The 14509-nt window shown below is 40.7% G+C and overlaps 1 protein-coding gene across 1 annotated transcript in view; it reads left to right on the forward strand.

Annotated features, from left to right (window-relative positions):
• Window positions 1-14509, forward strand: part of LOC133554472 (chemokine-like protein TAFA-2) — a 334073-nt gene that overhangs the window by 300307 nt on the left and 19257 nt on the right. The window contains exon 4 of the mRNA XM_061903290.1: window positions 5962-6086. Within this exon, the coding sequence (XP_061759274.1) occupies window positions 5962-6086 (125 nt within the window). The remainder of the gene's footprint in view (window positions 1-5961; window positions 6087-14509) is intronic.

Raw genomic sequence — 14509 nt, forward strand, 5'->3', positions numbered from 1 at the left:
TGGTGCCTTCACAGATGTGTAAGTTACCCATGCCTTGGGCACTAATGCACTCCCATACCATCACAGATGCTGGCTTTTGAACGTTGCGTCGATAACAGTCTGGGTGGTTCGCTTGCCCTTTGGTTCGGATGAAACGATGTCGAATAGTTCCAAAAACAATTTGAAATGTGGACTTGTCAGACCACAGAATACTTTTCCACATTGCATCAGTCCATCTTAGATGATCTCGGACCAAGAGAAGCCAGTGGCGTTTCTGGATGTTGTTGATAAAAGGCTTTCGCTTTGCATAGTAGAGCTTTAACTTGCACTTACAAATGTAGCGACAAACTGTATTTAGTGACAGTGGTTTTCTGAAGTGTTCCTGAGCCCATGTGGTGACATCCTTCAGAGATTGATGTCGGTTTTTGATACAGTGCCGTCTGAGGAATTGAAGGTCACGGTCATTCAATGTTGGTTTCCGGCCATGCCGCGTACGTGGATTGATTTCTTCAAATTCTCTGAACCTTTTGATGATAATATGGACCGTAGATGTTGAAATCCCTAAATTTCTTGCAACTACACTTTGAGAAATGTTGTTCTTAATTTGTTTGACTACTTGCTCACGCAGTTTTGGACAAAGAGGTGTAACTCGCCCCATCCTTTCTTGTGAAAGACTGATCAAATTTTGTGAAGCTGTTTTTATACCCAATCATGGCACCCACCTGTTCCCAATTAGCCTGCGCACCTGTTGGATGTTCCAAATAAGTGTTTGATGAACATTCCTCAACTTTATCAGTATTTTTTTCCACCTTTACCAACTTCTTTGTCACTTGTTGCTGGCATCAAATCTGTTATCTTTGTAGCATATTCAACTGAATATGGGTTAAAAATGATTTGCAAATCATTGTATTCCGTTTATATTTACATCTAACACAATTTCCCAACTCATGAAAATGTGGTTTGTATATATATATATATATATATATATATATATATAAATATATATATATATATATATATATATATCATATAAAACAAATGGCTTATAGATAAGCCGTTTTTTATTTATTACAACGCCAAAATAGGCCTAACAACGGCAATGGTTGTAATCCTGTAGCACTTTGAGATTTGGAATCAAATGTAAAGTAGATCACAAATACAATCTATTATATAGATAAAAAAAAATAAAAAAATAAAAAATATATATATATATATATTTTGTATATATATATATATATATATATATATATATATAGATACAGGTGATGGAATCCCTGCTGGGCATTGCTGCCTGACGCTCCTCCTCTAGTGCCTTTTGACAGGTGTGCTGTGACACCCCACTGAACACCTCTGTGGGCATAAACGGGTCATCAGCTGGGGACCACCATTCATCAACGTTTCGCTCCTTTAACCCCAGAACGTCTCATGGTGGCGGAGCGATGGCAGGGATGTCTCCCTGCCACCCCCTGCTGATGCCCTAGGTGTTTGCACCCCAACTCTTATTCTTCCTCCTTAGCCACAGCCAGAAGCTGCCTTTGTCCGCCTCCTCCGCCAGCTCTTTCATGGCTTTCCGATGCCCCGCTCCTGTGCACCCAATGTCTCGGAGAAGGCGGGCAGTTGAGGAACCAACGAAGCCCCTACACCCCACTTCCACAGCGCAGATGATGGCTTTCCAGCCAACCTCCCTGCACTCTGCTGTCAGGTCAGAGTACTTGGCTCGCTTCCGCTCATAAGCAGCCTCCAACTCTCCCTCCAATGGGAAAATGAGCTCGACCAGAAGAAACGTCTTGCAAGCCTCTGACCAGAAGACGAGGTCTGGCCGTAGCGATGTTTCGACAATCTCCCTGGGGAACTGGAGCTGCTTCCCCAGGTCGACCCTCATGCTCCACTCATTTCCTGGTGAGAGGAGTCTCGCTGTGGATCTCTGGAGGGGGGGTTTGTCACCCTCTCCAGCCCTCGCAAACTGGATTGGATGTCTGGCTGGAGCGGAAGGTCTGCTATTCGCCTCCTTTCTACAGGTCTCTGACACTTCTGCCAGCTTCCTCAAGACTTGGTCGTGTCGCCATCTGTAGCGGCCTTGCGACAACGCTGTCATGCAGCCTGACAGGATGTGCTAGAGGCTTGCATTGATGGTGTTGCAGAGGGGACAGGTCTCCTCCGCACCAAACCATCGGTGGAGGTTTCGCGGACAAGGCAAGGTGTTGTACGTTGCTCTGATCAAAAAGCTGAGCCTGGCTTGAACGCCGACAGTTTTCCATCCTCCCGCGCCACTTTGGTTTCCTCGGCATAACAGAAGTGTTCAGGATTCTGGACCGCAGGACATAGACCTGTCTGTGAGACCTTCCCACGATGTCCAATGACCTTGCTGGCCCTGGGACACCGCTTTGATGTTTAGGCGTTCCTGCTCAGTTCTTGCCACTTCTGCTACCACCATGGCTCTCCGGTCTTTTTTGGAAGCCTTTGACCAGAACAAGGGACCCTTGCCACTCCCAAGGCCTGCTCGGCCTTCCTGAAATCTGCCGACTACTTCACAGTGCTTCAGCCTGCAGATTGCTGTGTCGACCTCTTCTTGGGCTTTCCACTTTCTCCCTGTTCTTATCTGGGTATCCGCTGCTCTCACCAGCTGGTCAGTGGATTCCCTCAGCTCCAGCACCAGCCGAGCCTTTTCTTGCTTGTATCCCAGGCTGATGGATCGCAGTAGTAGTTGAAGCGAGTTCCTACCAAAGAGGCCTACGTCTGAGAGGCACCTTGGTAGTCCCAGCCACTTTCTGATTAACGAGTTTGCCAGCCCATCTGTCTTGCTTACCACTGAGGAGGGGATTTCGCTTATCTTCAGTGGCCACATCACTCTTTGGTACAGAATGAACTGGTAACACCATACCTTGAACCCAGGGAGTTGGCTTTGGTTGATCTTGGCCAGGCCATCTGCGAGCTGCTTCCTCACCGTCTCCCCCATCTGCCTGTCAGAGAGCTCTGCTGTGTAGGTGCGACCCAGGCTACGAAGAGGTTGATCTGCCAGCAATGGGATGTACTCACCGCCTGTGACAAAGATGGTGTTGTCACTTCTGACTCCTTTCCTGATCGACAGACTACGTGATTTGGGGGGTTTGATCTTCATCCTCGCCCAGCCCACAAGCTCATAGATCCTTTTCAGCAGTCTTGTTGTACATGCTGTCTAAAGTATGGTGGTGATATCATCCATGTAGCCTCTCACTGCTGGTAGTCTCTTTCCTGAAGGCAGTTTCACTCCTCTGACCATCTTCCTAGCCCCTATTAGGATGATCTCGAAGGCTGCTATGAACAGGATGGGCAAGATGTTTACTTCCAGCTGTTGCCGGCCTGTTGTGAAGTCCTGATGAGTGCAGCACAACTGGAGGTCTCCAAAGTACTTGGCTACCAGGGCTCTGATGCAGACTGGTGCATGGAAGAAGTCCAGGACAAACTCAATGAGTTGGTGGGGTACAGACCCATATACGTTGGCAAGGTCCAACCACACGACATTTAGGTCACCTCTGTCTATCTTCGCCCTTTGGCTCTGCTCCCATATTACTGCAGAGTGTTCCACGCAGCCTGGGAAGCCTGGCACGCCTGCCTTTTGGCAGCTGGTGTCAATGTACCCGTTGCTTGTGAGGTAGCTGGTCAACCTCTTGGCCAGGATGAAGAAAGAACATCTTTCCTTCGACATTTAGGAGGGAGATGCTCCTGAACTGGCTGATCGTACTGGAGTTCTGCTCCTTTGGGATGAAAACTGTAACTGCTCTCTGCCACTCTGAAGGGATGACTTGTTTTTTCCAGGCCACTCTCAGCAGGTTCCAAAGATGTCTCACGACCCCTGGGCAGTACTTATACAACTTGTATGGTATTCCATTGGGGCCTGGGGCTGAGGCAGCTCTTGCTTTCCGGACAACCTCTGCCACCTCGCTGAGTTTGGGGAGGGCAGCATTAAAGAGGAAGGCTGGGGGAGCTGGGCGAGGAACATAACCAGGGGATCCCAGCAGAGTTGACTTTGCTGGGTCACTGTACTGTTCCTTGATGTAATTTTCCAGCTCAGGTTTAGTAATATCCAGCTTTCCGCTTTTCTTGTCCTCTAACAGCTGTCTCTCATGCTTGAAGGGATACACATACATATATATATATATATATGTCCTTACGTAACATCACCAGAATGATTGACAACTAGGAGGACCAATAGTCAACATGATCCACTCACAAATAAATAAAACAAATAGCTTAGCGATAAGCCATTTAAAAAAATATATATATATACATTTATTTATATGTATCATTATTCTTCTACTCACCTTTAAAGTAGAGCCCTCTACCTTCTCACTTTCTGTGCTCCTCTGCCCTGACTCCTACAGATCAATAGGAGTTTTGGAGTGATTATTATTATTATCTACTGATGATAGTCATACGTGAATGAGCTCAGCTCTTTTTCTCCTCCATGTGTGAAGTGAGAAACACACCTGATGCTCAAGAAGGAACTAACCCCAAAGATAGCAAATGGTAAAAAAAAGAGTGCACATTTAACTTTATAAATAACCAGGACCTTCATGATGCATTTCAGACTATCTAGCAAGCTAAGTAGCAGCATTGTTTTAGAGCGGGAATGTAACTTTTTCCTGCAAAACAACAAATGCACGACGTGCACAAAGGTTGTCTATAGTGTGCTAGACAGGTTTTTATTTGTCAAACACAGACATGGTGTAAAGTAAGGCTAATACATTTTACTACAAGCAGTGATGAATACTTACTTTCTTGAAAAAGTTTCTTATGTCCATTTTGCATCCGTTCACATTCTTCTTCTGCAGCGCTGCGTGCTTCAAAGCTGCACACCTGTAGGACCGCAAACAAGGTCGCAGAAAAAATGTGGACTGGATTTTGAGTGATGTGGGCACTTTCTATATAAACAAGTGGAATGGATCGGATATTGACGCAGTAAAGGGGATCTCTACCTTATGCTATGAAGAAAGGGGAAACTGAGTGAATAATGACAGGTTATATGATTATTTATGAATATGCCAGCATGTATATGTAAAAAAAAAAAAAAAAATGTATATAACACCAAAATTATTAAGGGGGGCTTAAGAATATTTTAGGGGGGGGGGATAGAGCCCCCCTAAGATAGGCCTAACAACGCCAATGAGTTTTAGTATAGTATATTAGTATAATACTGGTAAACTTGGCATGCAGTAGCTTGCTATAGCCTACGGGAAGTAGTCTTTGCCATTAAGATGCATCCAGTGTTTTGTTGTGCCCTAAAAAGTGTTTATACTCAAAGTATTGGATTCACTACAGTCCAGCTGTTTTATTGTAATGTGCATCTATCTTAGTTTTATATTTAACATTTGGAGGTGTCGGAATTGCCATGTAAAATCGCTAATGCTAATCAGTAGCAGGTCTATGGCAAGTTCAATGTAAGTTAGCATCGAGCTACCACATTTAAAAAAGTACAGACTTACTGTATGCTTAAGTGTTTTCTATCAATCATACTTGCTATGTTGGTATTGAATTCATATAATTTGATGTGATTTAATGCTAAGTACTGTAGCACCAATGGAATTTGGTCGGTGCCTATAAAAGCATCAAATTTGGTACCATTTCCGGCATAAAGCACAGATACATTTGCATTTAAGAAAGGTATAGTGTCAATTAAAATTGTTAGAAACCAGTGCTTTTACCATAGTAAAAATTATATTGGACTAGACGTTGCTCCTTTAAAAAAAAAAAAAAAAAAGCCACAGCGTATCCTTTTAGATTACAAAATGAGACTTAAGCTTAAGGGCATCGAATGAGTAATCATTCTTGAAGCTACTTTTTATAATGAGATTAAACTGCAATAGTTCTCCAAGAATTAAGATGTATTTCTTGCACACGTGCTGTGCATTAATTTTTGAATCATCAATACATTTAACTGGCATCTCTATTGAATAGGAACAAATTCGGTGACAACATTTTTTCCATCTTTCTTTCTTTCACCAGCCTCTATTGTCGCCCAGAAGTGGTGGTGTCAGATGCAGCCCTGTATGGAAGGGGAGGAATGTAAGGTTCTTCCAGACCTTACAGGATGGAGCTGCAGCACAGGCAACAAAGTCAAGACCACGAAGGTGAACAAATATAAATGCAGTAGTTAATCTTTATTTTATTGTACCTTTAACCATTTGCTGTCCTGGAACAAGTAGATGATACAAATAGATTAAAAGAAGGTGTTCACATATTTGTCATATGTTGAATATATGTTTATGTGCACATTGGACAGCAGAAGTACCTTCTAAAGTCAAAAGTATACTTTTAGCTTGATGTGAATGGACACCAGAAGGACCCTTACTGTATGTGAATGTGAATGTGAATGAGCAAACTAATGTTTATTTTGTGCTGTAAGCAAATAAATAATTTTTGCATGTAAGTGGACGGACATTATGTGTGCATGTGAATGGACCAGTGTCGCCAACTACTTAGTAAGGAAAGTAGCTATTGGCTGGCCTAAAATCCGCGAGATGACGCCATCACCTCATTTGCATAACTACATGCAATGGATGTCGTAGAAAAGTAATAACTGTGGGAAAGGTAACCTCTAACCTCCATACTTCTACTCTCCTTCTCACCTTCCATTATTCATAGCTGGGTGCAGACCTTTGTTACCAGCCTTAAAAAAGTGGATTTAAAAAAGTGATAATCATAATTAGAATTAAAAAAAATATATTCTTCTGTTTATTCTTAGTTTGTTTCCTTTAAATGTAAATCAATTTTGTTATCCATTGGTATATATAAGAGTATCACATTGGATCAAAAGACTGGAGGTTTACGACAGTCGCAAAAAAATAGAAACCATTGACTTGACATTAACATGAATGATGGAATTTATTTTTAGTGTGACAATGAAGAAACCTTTAGATTTACACCTGGCTCAGAAACAGCAGCGCTTTTTATTGGCAGTCTGGACATGCAAAATGTGCAATATTGATTACATTATGTAGTGTACAATGTGGAAGAATGACACACTTAAAGAGGACCTATTACACTTCATTGTGGTATAGATAATATCTGTGTATATACTTTGGGGTAAATTTTGCATAAATGTTTCTCTATAGTCACATTTATTACCCATTTTTGAGTCTGCCTCCAAAATGTTCGTATGTCTAGGCATTCACAGATTGCAAATGAAACCACTCCCCAGCCTCTCCAAAAGTATCATGACATATCTTTTAGAAATGGACACTATTTAAACCAGGGGGCACCAACGCAATGCCCGCGGGCACTAGGTAGCCCGTAAGGACCAGATGAGTAGCCCGCTGGCCTGTTCTAAAAATAGCTCAAATAGCAGCACTTACCAGTGAGCTGCCTCTATTTTTTAAAGTTTATTTATTGACTAGCAAGCTGGTCTCGCTTTGCTCGACATTTTAAATTCGAAGAGAGACAAAACTCTAGAATTTGAATTTGAAAATCCAAGAAAATACTTTAAAGACTTGGTCTTCACTTGTTTAAATAAATTCATTTATTTTTTTACTTTCTTTCTTATAACTTTCAGAAAGACAATTTTAGAGAAAAAATACAACCTTAAAAATTATTTTAGGATTTTTAAACACATATACCTTTTTACCTTTTAAATTCCTTCCTCTTCTTTGCTGACAATTTAAATCAATGTTCAAGTAAATAAATTTTTTTATTGTAAAGAATAATAAAAACATTTTAATTTAAATCTTAATTTTAGCTTCTGTTTTTTCGACGAAGAATATTTGTGAAATATGTCTTCAAACTTATGATTAAAAAAAAAATTCTGGCAAATCTAGAAAATCTTTAGAATCAAATTTAAATCTTATTTCAAAGTCTTTTGAATTTCTTTTAAAATTTTTGTTCTGGAAAAAGTAGAAGAAATAATGATTTGTCTTTGTTAGAAATATAGCTTGGTCCAATTTGTTATATATTCTAATAAAGTGCAGATTGGATTTTAACCTGGGAAAAAAAAGTATGACGAAATGACAGACAGAAATACCCATTTATATATATATATATATATATATATATATACATATATATATATATATATATATATATATATATATATATATATATATATATATATATATATATATATATATATATATATATTTATTAAAGGTAAATTGAGCAAATTGGCTTTTTCTGGCAATTTATCTGAGTGTGTATCAAACTAGTAGCCCTTCGCAATAATCAGTACCCAAGAAGTAGCTCTTGGTTTCAAAAAAGTTGGTGACCCCTGATTTAAACATATATTTTGAAGAACTCAAAGCTATTTTCTTTTCAGACAGGTTTGAAAATGTACTCTATAAACATAATGTAGATTCACCGTTACTGAATTAGGTACACCTGCACACATCTACAATCAATTTCCAGCTGCATTAGAAAAGGCTGTTTGTTTTTTTTGTCCTGTCCAGCTTTTCAAGCAAATCATATAGTTGATGTGGTTGCCCATATCAGCTGTGCAAATTTACATTACGAAAGAGAAGTGTGGGATACTTCTCTTGTTCCCTTATTTGTATTTGACTTTATTAAATGTATTTATATTATTATTTGTTGCAGCCGGGCCGTAGCAGGAGGGGATAGAAAGAGAAAAAAAGGAAGACAGAGGGGGAAATTGTGGGGACGAGAGGGGGATAAGACATAGAGACAAAAACAACAACAGCAAACACAACAAAAAACAACAACAATAGAGCAACATCAGCAAATACGATATGTACAAATATGATGGTAGAATTGAAAGCAAAGAAACAGTTAGTGAAATAAATAATAACACAGACATGATAATGAATACTATTACACTTCAAATGGAGCTATACAAATACCGATAGAAATAGTGCTATTGATCATGAATAATACCGATATTTTACCTCTATTATCAAAAATACAGTTGTTCAAATGCAACAATACATATTCGTAATGATAACTAGAGATACGAAAGAAAGCAAAACAATGGAGGGGAAGAGAGAGAAGCCAGCTATATTAACCTTGTAGATTGTTATACTAACAATAGGTTAAAGGCCTACTGAAACCCACTACTACCGACCACGCAGTCTGATAGTTTATATATCACTATGAAATATTAATATTGCAACACATGCCAATACGGCCTTTTTAGTGTGCTAAATTGCAATTTTAAATTTCCCGCAGAGTTTCTTGTTGAAAACATCACAGACTGTCAGGAAATATTAGCGCAGCACCATTTGCGGCTAAAAGTTGTCTCTTTTCATCGCGCAATTAAACAGTATTCTGGACATCTGTGTTGCTGAATCTTTTGCAATTTGTCCAATTAATAATGGAGAAGTCAAAGTAGAAAGGTGGAGGTGGGAAGCTTTAGCCTTTAGCCACACAAACACACGGTGATTCCTTGTTTAAAATTCCCGGAGGTGAAGCTTTACTATGGATCAGAGCGGTCAAGCGAACATGGTTCCCGAACCACTTGTCAACTGGCAGGTTTCGGTGAGAAAACTGTGTTAAAAAGTCGCCTCTTACCGGAGCTCTGTGAAGTTTGCGCCGTCCTTGTATCTGGCGTGACTTCCCTCAGACACTCAACTCAAGACACCCGTGGACACACCTCTCCGACTATCAGGTACTATTTATTATCAATAAAACACTAGCAACACAATAGAAAGATAATGGATTTCCCAGAATTATTCTTGTAAATGTGTCTAAAAACATCTGAATCTGTCCCAATGCAATCACCTTTTTTTTTTTACTTTATTTATTAATTTTTTTTTATTTTTTAGTCCTTCGCTATCAATATCATCATCCACAAATCTTTCATCCCCTCTCAAATTAATGGGGAAATTGTCGTTTTCTCGGTCCGAATAGCTCTTGCTGCTGGAGGCTCCCATAAATAAATAATGTGAAGACGTGAGGAGCCCTCACCCTTGTGACGTCATTGTCTGCGACTTCCGGTAAAGACAAGGCTTTTTTATCAGCACCAAAAGTTGCGAACTTTATCGTGGCTGTTCTCTACTAAATCCTTTCAGCAAAAATATAGCAATATCGCGAAATGATCAAGTATGACACAAAGAATGGACCTGCTATCCCCGTTTAAATAAGAAAATCTCATTTCAGTAGGCCTTTATGCTTTTTCAGTGCGACATGTGTTACCCAGTTTACCTTAGGGTAACAACGTTAATTTATGTTTGATGAAACATCATTATATGCATGAGTGTATGTATGTATATGTACTTGTACATGTACAGTATGTGTATATATATATATATGTTTGTACAGTGAATATATATGTACAGTATATGTATATGCATGTTTGTACAGTAAATGTGCGTGTGGATGTACAAACTTTGAGTATGTAGGTATGTACTGTATTTTTGTATGTATGTAGGTATGTATGTATGAATAACGGTGTGTATGTGAGTATATGTCTATTTGTATGTACAATATATTTGACTCCCATTGTGTGTGGGAGCCAGAGTACGGTCCCATCCACCCAGAGAGCCCAACCCACAAACAGCAGGTGTGGTGCCCAGGGAACAAGAGACCACCGACCTCACGCAGCCAGCGTCAGGAACCCCATAGCCCGGCCCACCGTGCTGCCCGAAAGAGTCAGCAGCGCGCTGCAGACAGATGCGCCCGGCAGAGGACAAGGCACGGGAGAAGCAGGGGACAGCCAGCCCTCAAGCCAGCGAGAGACCACACCCCACACGGGCAAAAAGGCGAGACGCTCCGCCCGAGGGGTTAGACTCCCCGCAACCGGATGGGAATACTGCCCCTGCTCCACCAGCAACCTAAACCCATACATGCACACACATATACATACTTACACACATTTACATACCTACATCCATCCATCCACACGCACACACACACACTCATATATATATATACAACAATAACTCCATACACAGGCCGGCGGGACAGCGATCAAGCTCCGGCACCCACTGCTCACTGAGAACCAGCCGATATCCTCCCCCAAACCCCACATCTCCGGCCGCGCACCCTCGTCACCCAAGGACAACCCCCGACAAGCCCGCACCAGACGACGGCGTGACACCAGGCGTGAAGGGCGGCACGGCAGGGCGCGAAGGCATCCCAGGCACATACTCAACAAGCCAACCGACACGAAAATAAACAAATGTGAAGCCGGCAAGTTCGCCAGTCCTGACAACCACCACGTAGACGCGGCCACCCCCCAGCAGCCACAAAAAAAAAGAAGAAAAAAAAAAGGCTGTTTGTATCAACATTTATGTTAACGCATGTCGCACGTCGGCGTTATTATGAGCATACAGGATATCCTCTCACTCTTGCTGAGAGCTTGACCTAAAGTCCAAATAAGTACATCCACTTCGCTGTGGCATCACAACCTAGCCAGACTGCAAATACCATGAACAGAGGCATCTAAAATTGCTTGCCAGGTCACGGCAAAATGCATGGACCTTGTTAAACATTGAGTATCCAACATTGGAACAACATTTATACGTCAGAAAACACAATGTTCTTCATAGGTCCCCTTTAACGAAAGGAATGGACGTATTTTAATTTCAACCACGAAATTATAAAAAATTCCGTTTGTGGAATGAGAGGAAAATCATCAAAACTTCATTACATTTACTTCTGGATATGAGCTCAGATTTTATTCAGGCCCGGCCTCTATTGGCACAACCAATACTCTATGGCCAACTTGCATCAATATTTTTTTTTCCCTCACCTATTTTATTTCTCGTCATGCCCTCCCTCTCAGCCCATGTAGGCTGTATGTAACATCAAACATTGTCTGAGGAAAAACAAGGCCATCAATAAGCACAAGGCAAACACACAAACACTTCCTTCACACTTACCCTTCTTCTGCACCTGACTGGCATGCCTTCTATCTCGCTGCATTAAAAGAACAGCTTCCCCAGAGTGGGAAGCCTCCTCTCGTCTTCTCATGCGCTCCCCATCTAGGGCTGGGGCAGATGGACTTTTATTAATATCTCCATATTTTTAGGCCATGTCACGATACAGGATATATATCTGGATCTTTTGCCTTAGCCTTGAATGAACAATTGATGCATATACTCACACCAATATGATGATTCTATGTGGCCACATTATTGTTCATACTGCATTAATACATGCTAATTTTAAACTTTAATGCAAAGAGAGAAATCACGACTAACTCAATTTACCAAAACGGTATTAATTAAACCGTTATTAAGCAGTGGCACAAACATTAATGTAAATTCAAAACAGAAAGCAGAAAGTGCAAGATTGTCAGAGACATTTTAAAAAAAGCTATTGGTGCACTTTTGTGCATGATGTCACTAAGATGACGAGTCATAACAACAATAAATTAAAGTGCACTGTTTGTACAGATCGCCACTGCAATATTTTAAAACAAATAAAGTGCAATTTTTGTACGGAATGCTTTAAAAGTTTTAAAACAAGTAAAGTGCACTTTTGTGCATGATGTCACACAGGATATTTCAAAAACTGTAAAATAAAAATTAGCTGCATTATAGGAAATCAAATAGTGTATGTCCTTCGCTATTTGGTAAGTTACTGCCGACGTTATCTCCTGTTTTTGACTATTTTTTCCATACTGTGTCGACCTGGAATTGGAAGACGCCAGGCTCAATTGGGTCAGTGCTGGTTGCTTCGGCATTTTGTTGGGTGTGGCAGAGTTTCAAGCACTCTTCATTCTCGAGCTGAATGAAGCTACAAATTAGTAGTGCCGCTACTTTTTGTAGCAACGCTTTGGTTGCATACTTGACATGTTACAGTTGTCTGTTCAACATCTTCCTGCTTGAAGCCAAACCACCGCCAGACGATGGACACCGTGCTGTTTTTTGGGGGAATTTTTTACCCGCTTGCACCAACTGCCACTGCTAACGTTACCCATGCCGCTACCTCTCTGTTCGGATAGGGCTTTTGACATTGCACGTGTATGTGACGTAGGGGAGCTTATTTTATGTGTCTGTGAGAAGGAGTGAAAAGAAAGACTGAGAAAAGTATATAGTGTAATGCCTGCAGCTAAAAACAACTGCGTGAGAACGTATACTCTAACACTCACAAAATACTCATTTTCTACATTGCACAGAGACAAACCCGCAATATAGCGAGTATATTCAATATATCGCCCAGCTCTGCTCCCATCTATCCATTTTTACTGTATGTGGGTTTTTGCACATACTCTCCTTCCTTGTGTGTGGTCCTTTTGTGTGCGAGAACAGGGCCTCTGCATGTACATAATGTATTGAGCCCACCGGCTGCTCTTCAGTGACTTGACCCGAGCGAGCGCCGAGCTGTCTGTCACACGGAGGCATTTGAGTGAAATTCACCTCTCATCACCGCACGCTTCTGTTTCTAACCTCCATCCTTCTCCTTGCCTTCTCACCTTCCATTATTCATAGCTGGGTGCAGACCTTTGTTTTCAGCCTTAATAATTGATTGAAGGCGTGTCTGGAGGAGGGAGCATGCTCCTTTTTGGGCAAAAAAAAAATAAAGGGGTATGACGAAAAAAGGCAATGCACAAGCCATCGCTCCTAGCGATCGCACGCTTTCGAAAACATTCGGAGGCAGTCTCCTGTACACCCAGGCTTATTAGGAATTCTATGCTGGTGTTTTCAGTCCACTCACCTCTCACCTAGCAAAGTAGGAGCCACCACCTCACTCTTCAACTAGCGCCCCTTATATTTAACTTTTCTAAAACAACATCGTATCCTCTTCATCGTGCTCTGCAGACTAAAAACACTGCCAAGCGTCACATCATAAGGTTCATGCTTTTTAACATAAGTTTGCAAGCAGTTGCGGGTGCTACTGAGGGGTGTGTTGTGCATTTTTTGTTTTTTAACAGCAGGCCATTTGTAACATCAATGTGTGCCGGACGCACTTATTTTGGCATGTTAGTACTGTAGTTTTCTGTCGACGGACTGCCTGTATAGAGTGGGTTCTAACAGGGCTTGTGCATTCTTCGCGTTCAGCTTTTCAATATGGAAGTAGAATTGTCACACATCACCTTATATATATCAATATGATATGCATATATTAATAAATATACAAATACGAAAACAAATGTTATATACAAATAAATAAATAAGTTATATAAATAAACACGTATTTGTAAATATATTTTTGAGATTTGAAAATATATACAAATACAATTTATAAATATAAAAATGTGACATACAAATAAATCAAGAAGTTGTATAAATAAATGTGTATTTGCAAAAATATTTTTGAGATTTGAATATAAATATGCTTGATTTTGTATTTGTATTTGTATTGAATTTGCACATGTGGATCGCTCTTTTGATTTTGTGTCAATGAGACACTCCTACCACAAACCAGATGCACAAATAAATGTGACCTACACACTCCCCTGAACAACGAGCAGGGGGCACTGCAGCCAGAGTGGTCTGGGTCACAAACATGGTTAGACACTGGCGAGCAATCAAAGGTACACGAGGGAGGGTCATATTACATCATGACTTTTGGATGATTTGACACACATTGCACTGATAAAAGATCAGTTTTTACAAAGGGACAAGGTCATTAAACGGCATTGATAAAATAAAACCAGCAGCTA

The sequence above is a fragment of the Nerophis ophidion genome, linkage group LG06 (genome assembly GCF_033978795.1).
Source record: "Nerophis ophidion isolate RoL-2023_Sa linkage group LG06, RoL_Noph_v1.0, whole genome shotgun sequence".
NCBI classification, from domain to species: domain Eukaryota; kingdom Metazoa; phylum Chordata; class Actinopteri; order Syngnathiformes; family Syngnathidae; genus Nerophis; species Nerophis ophidion.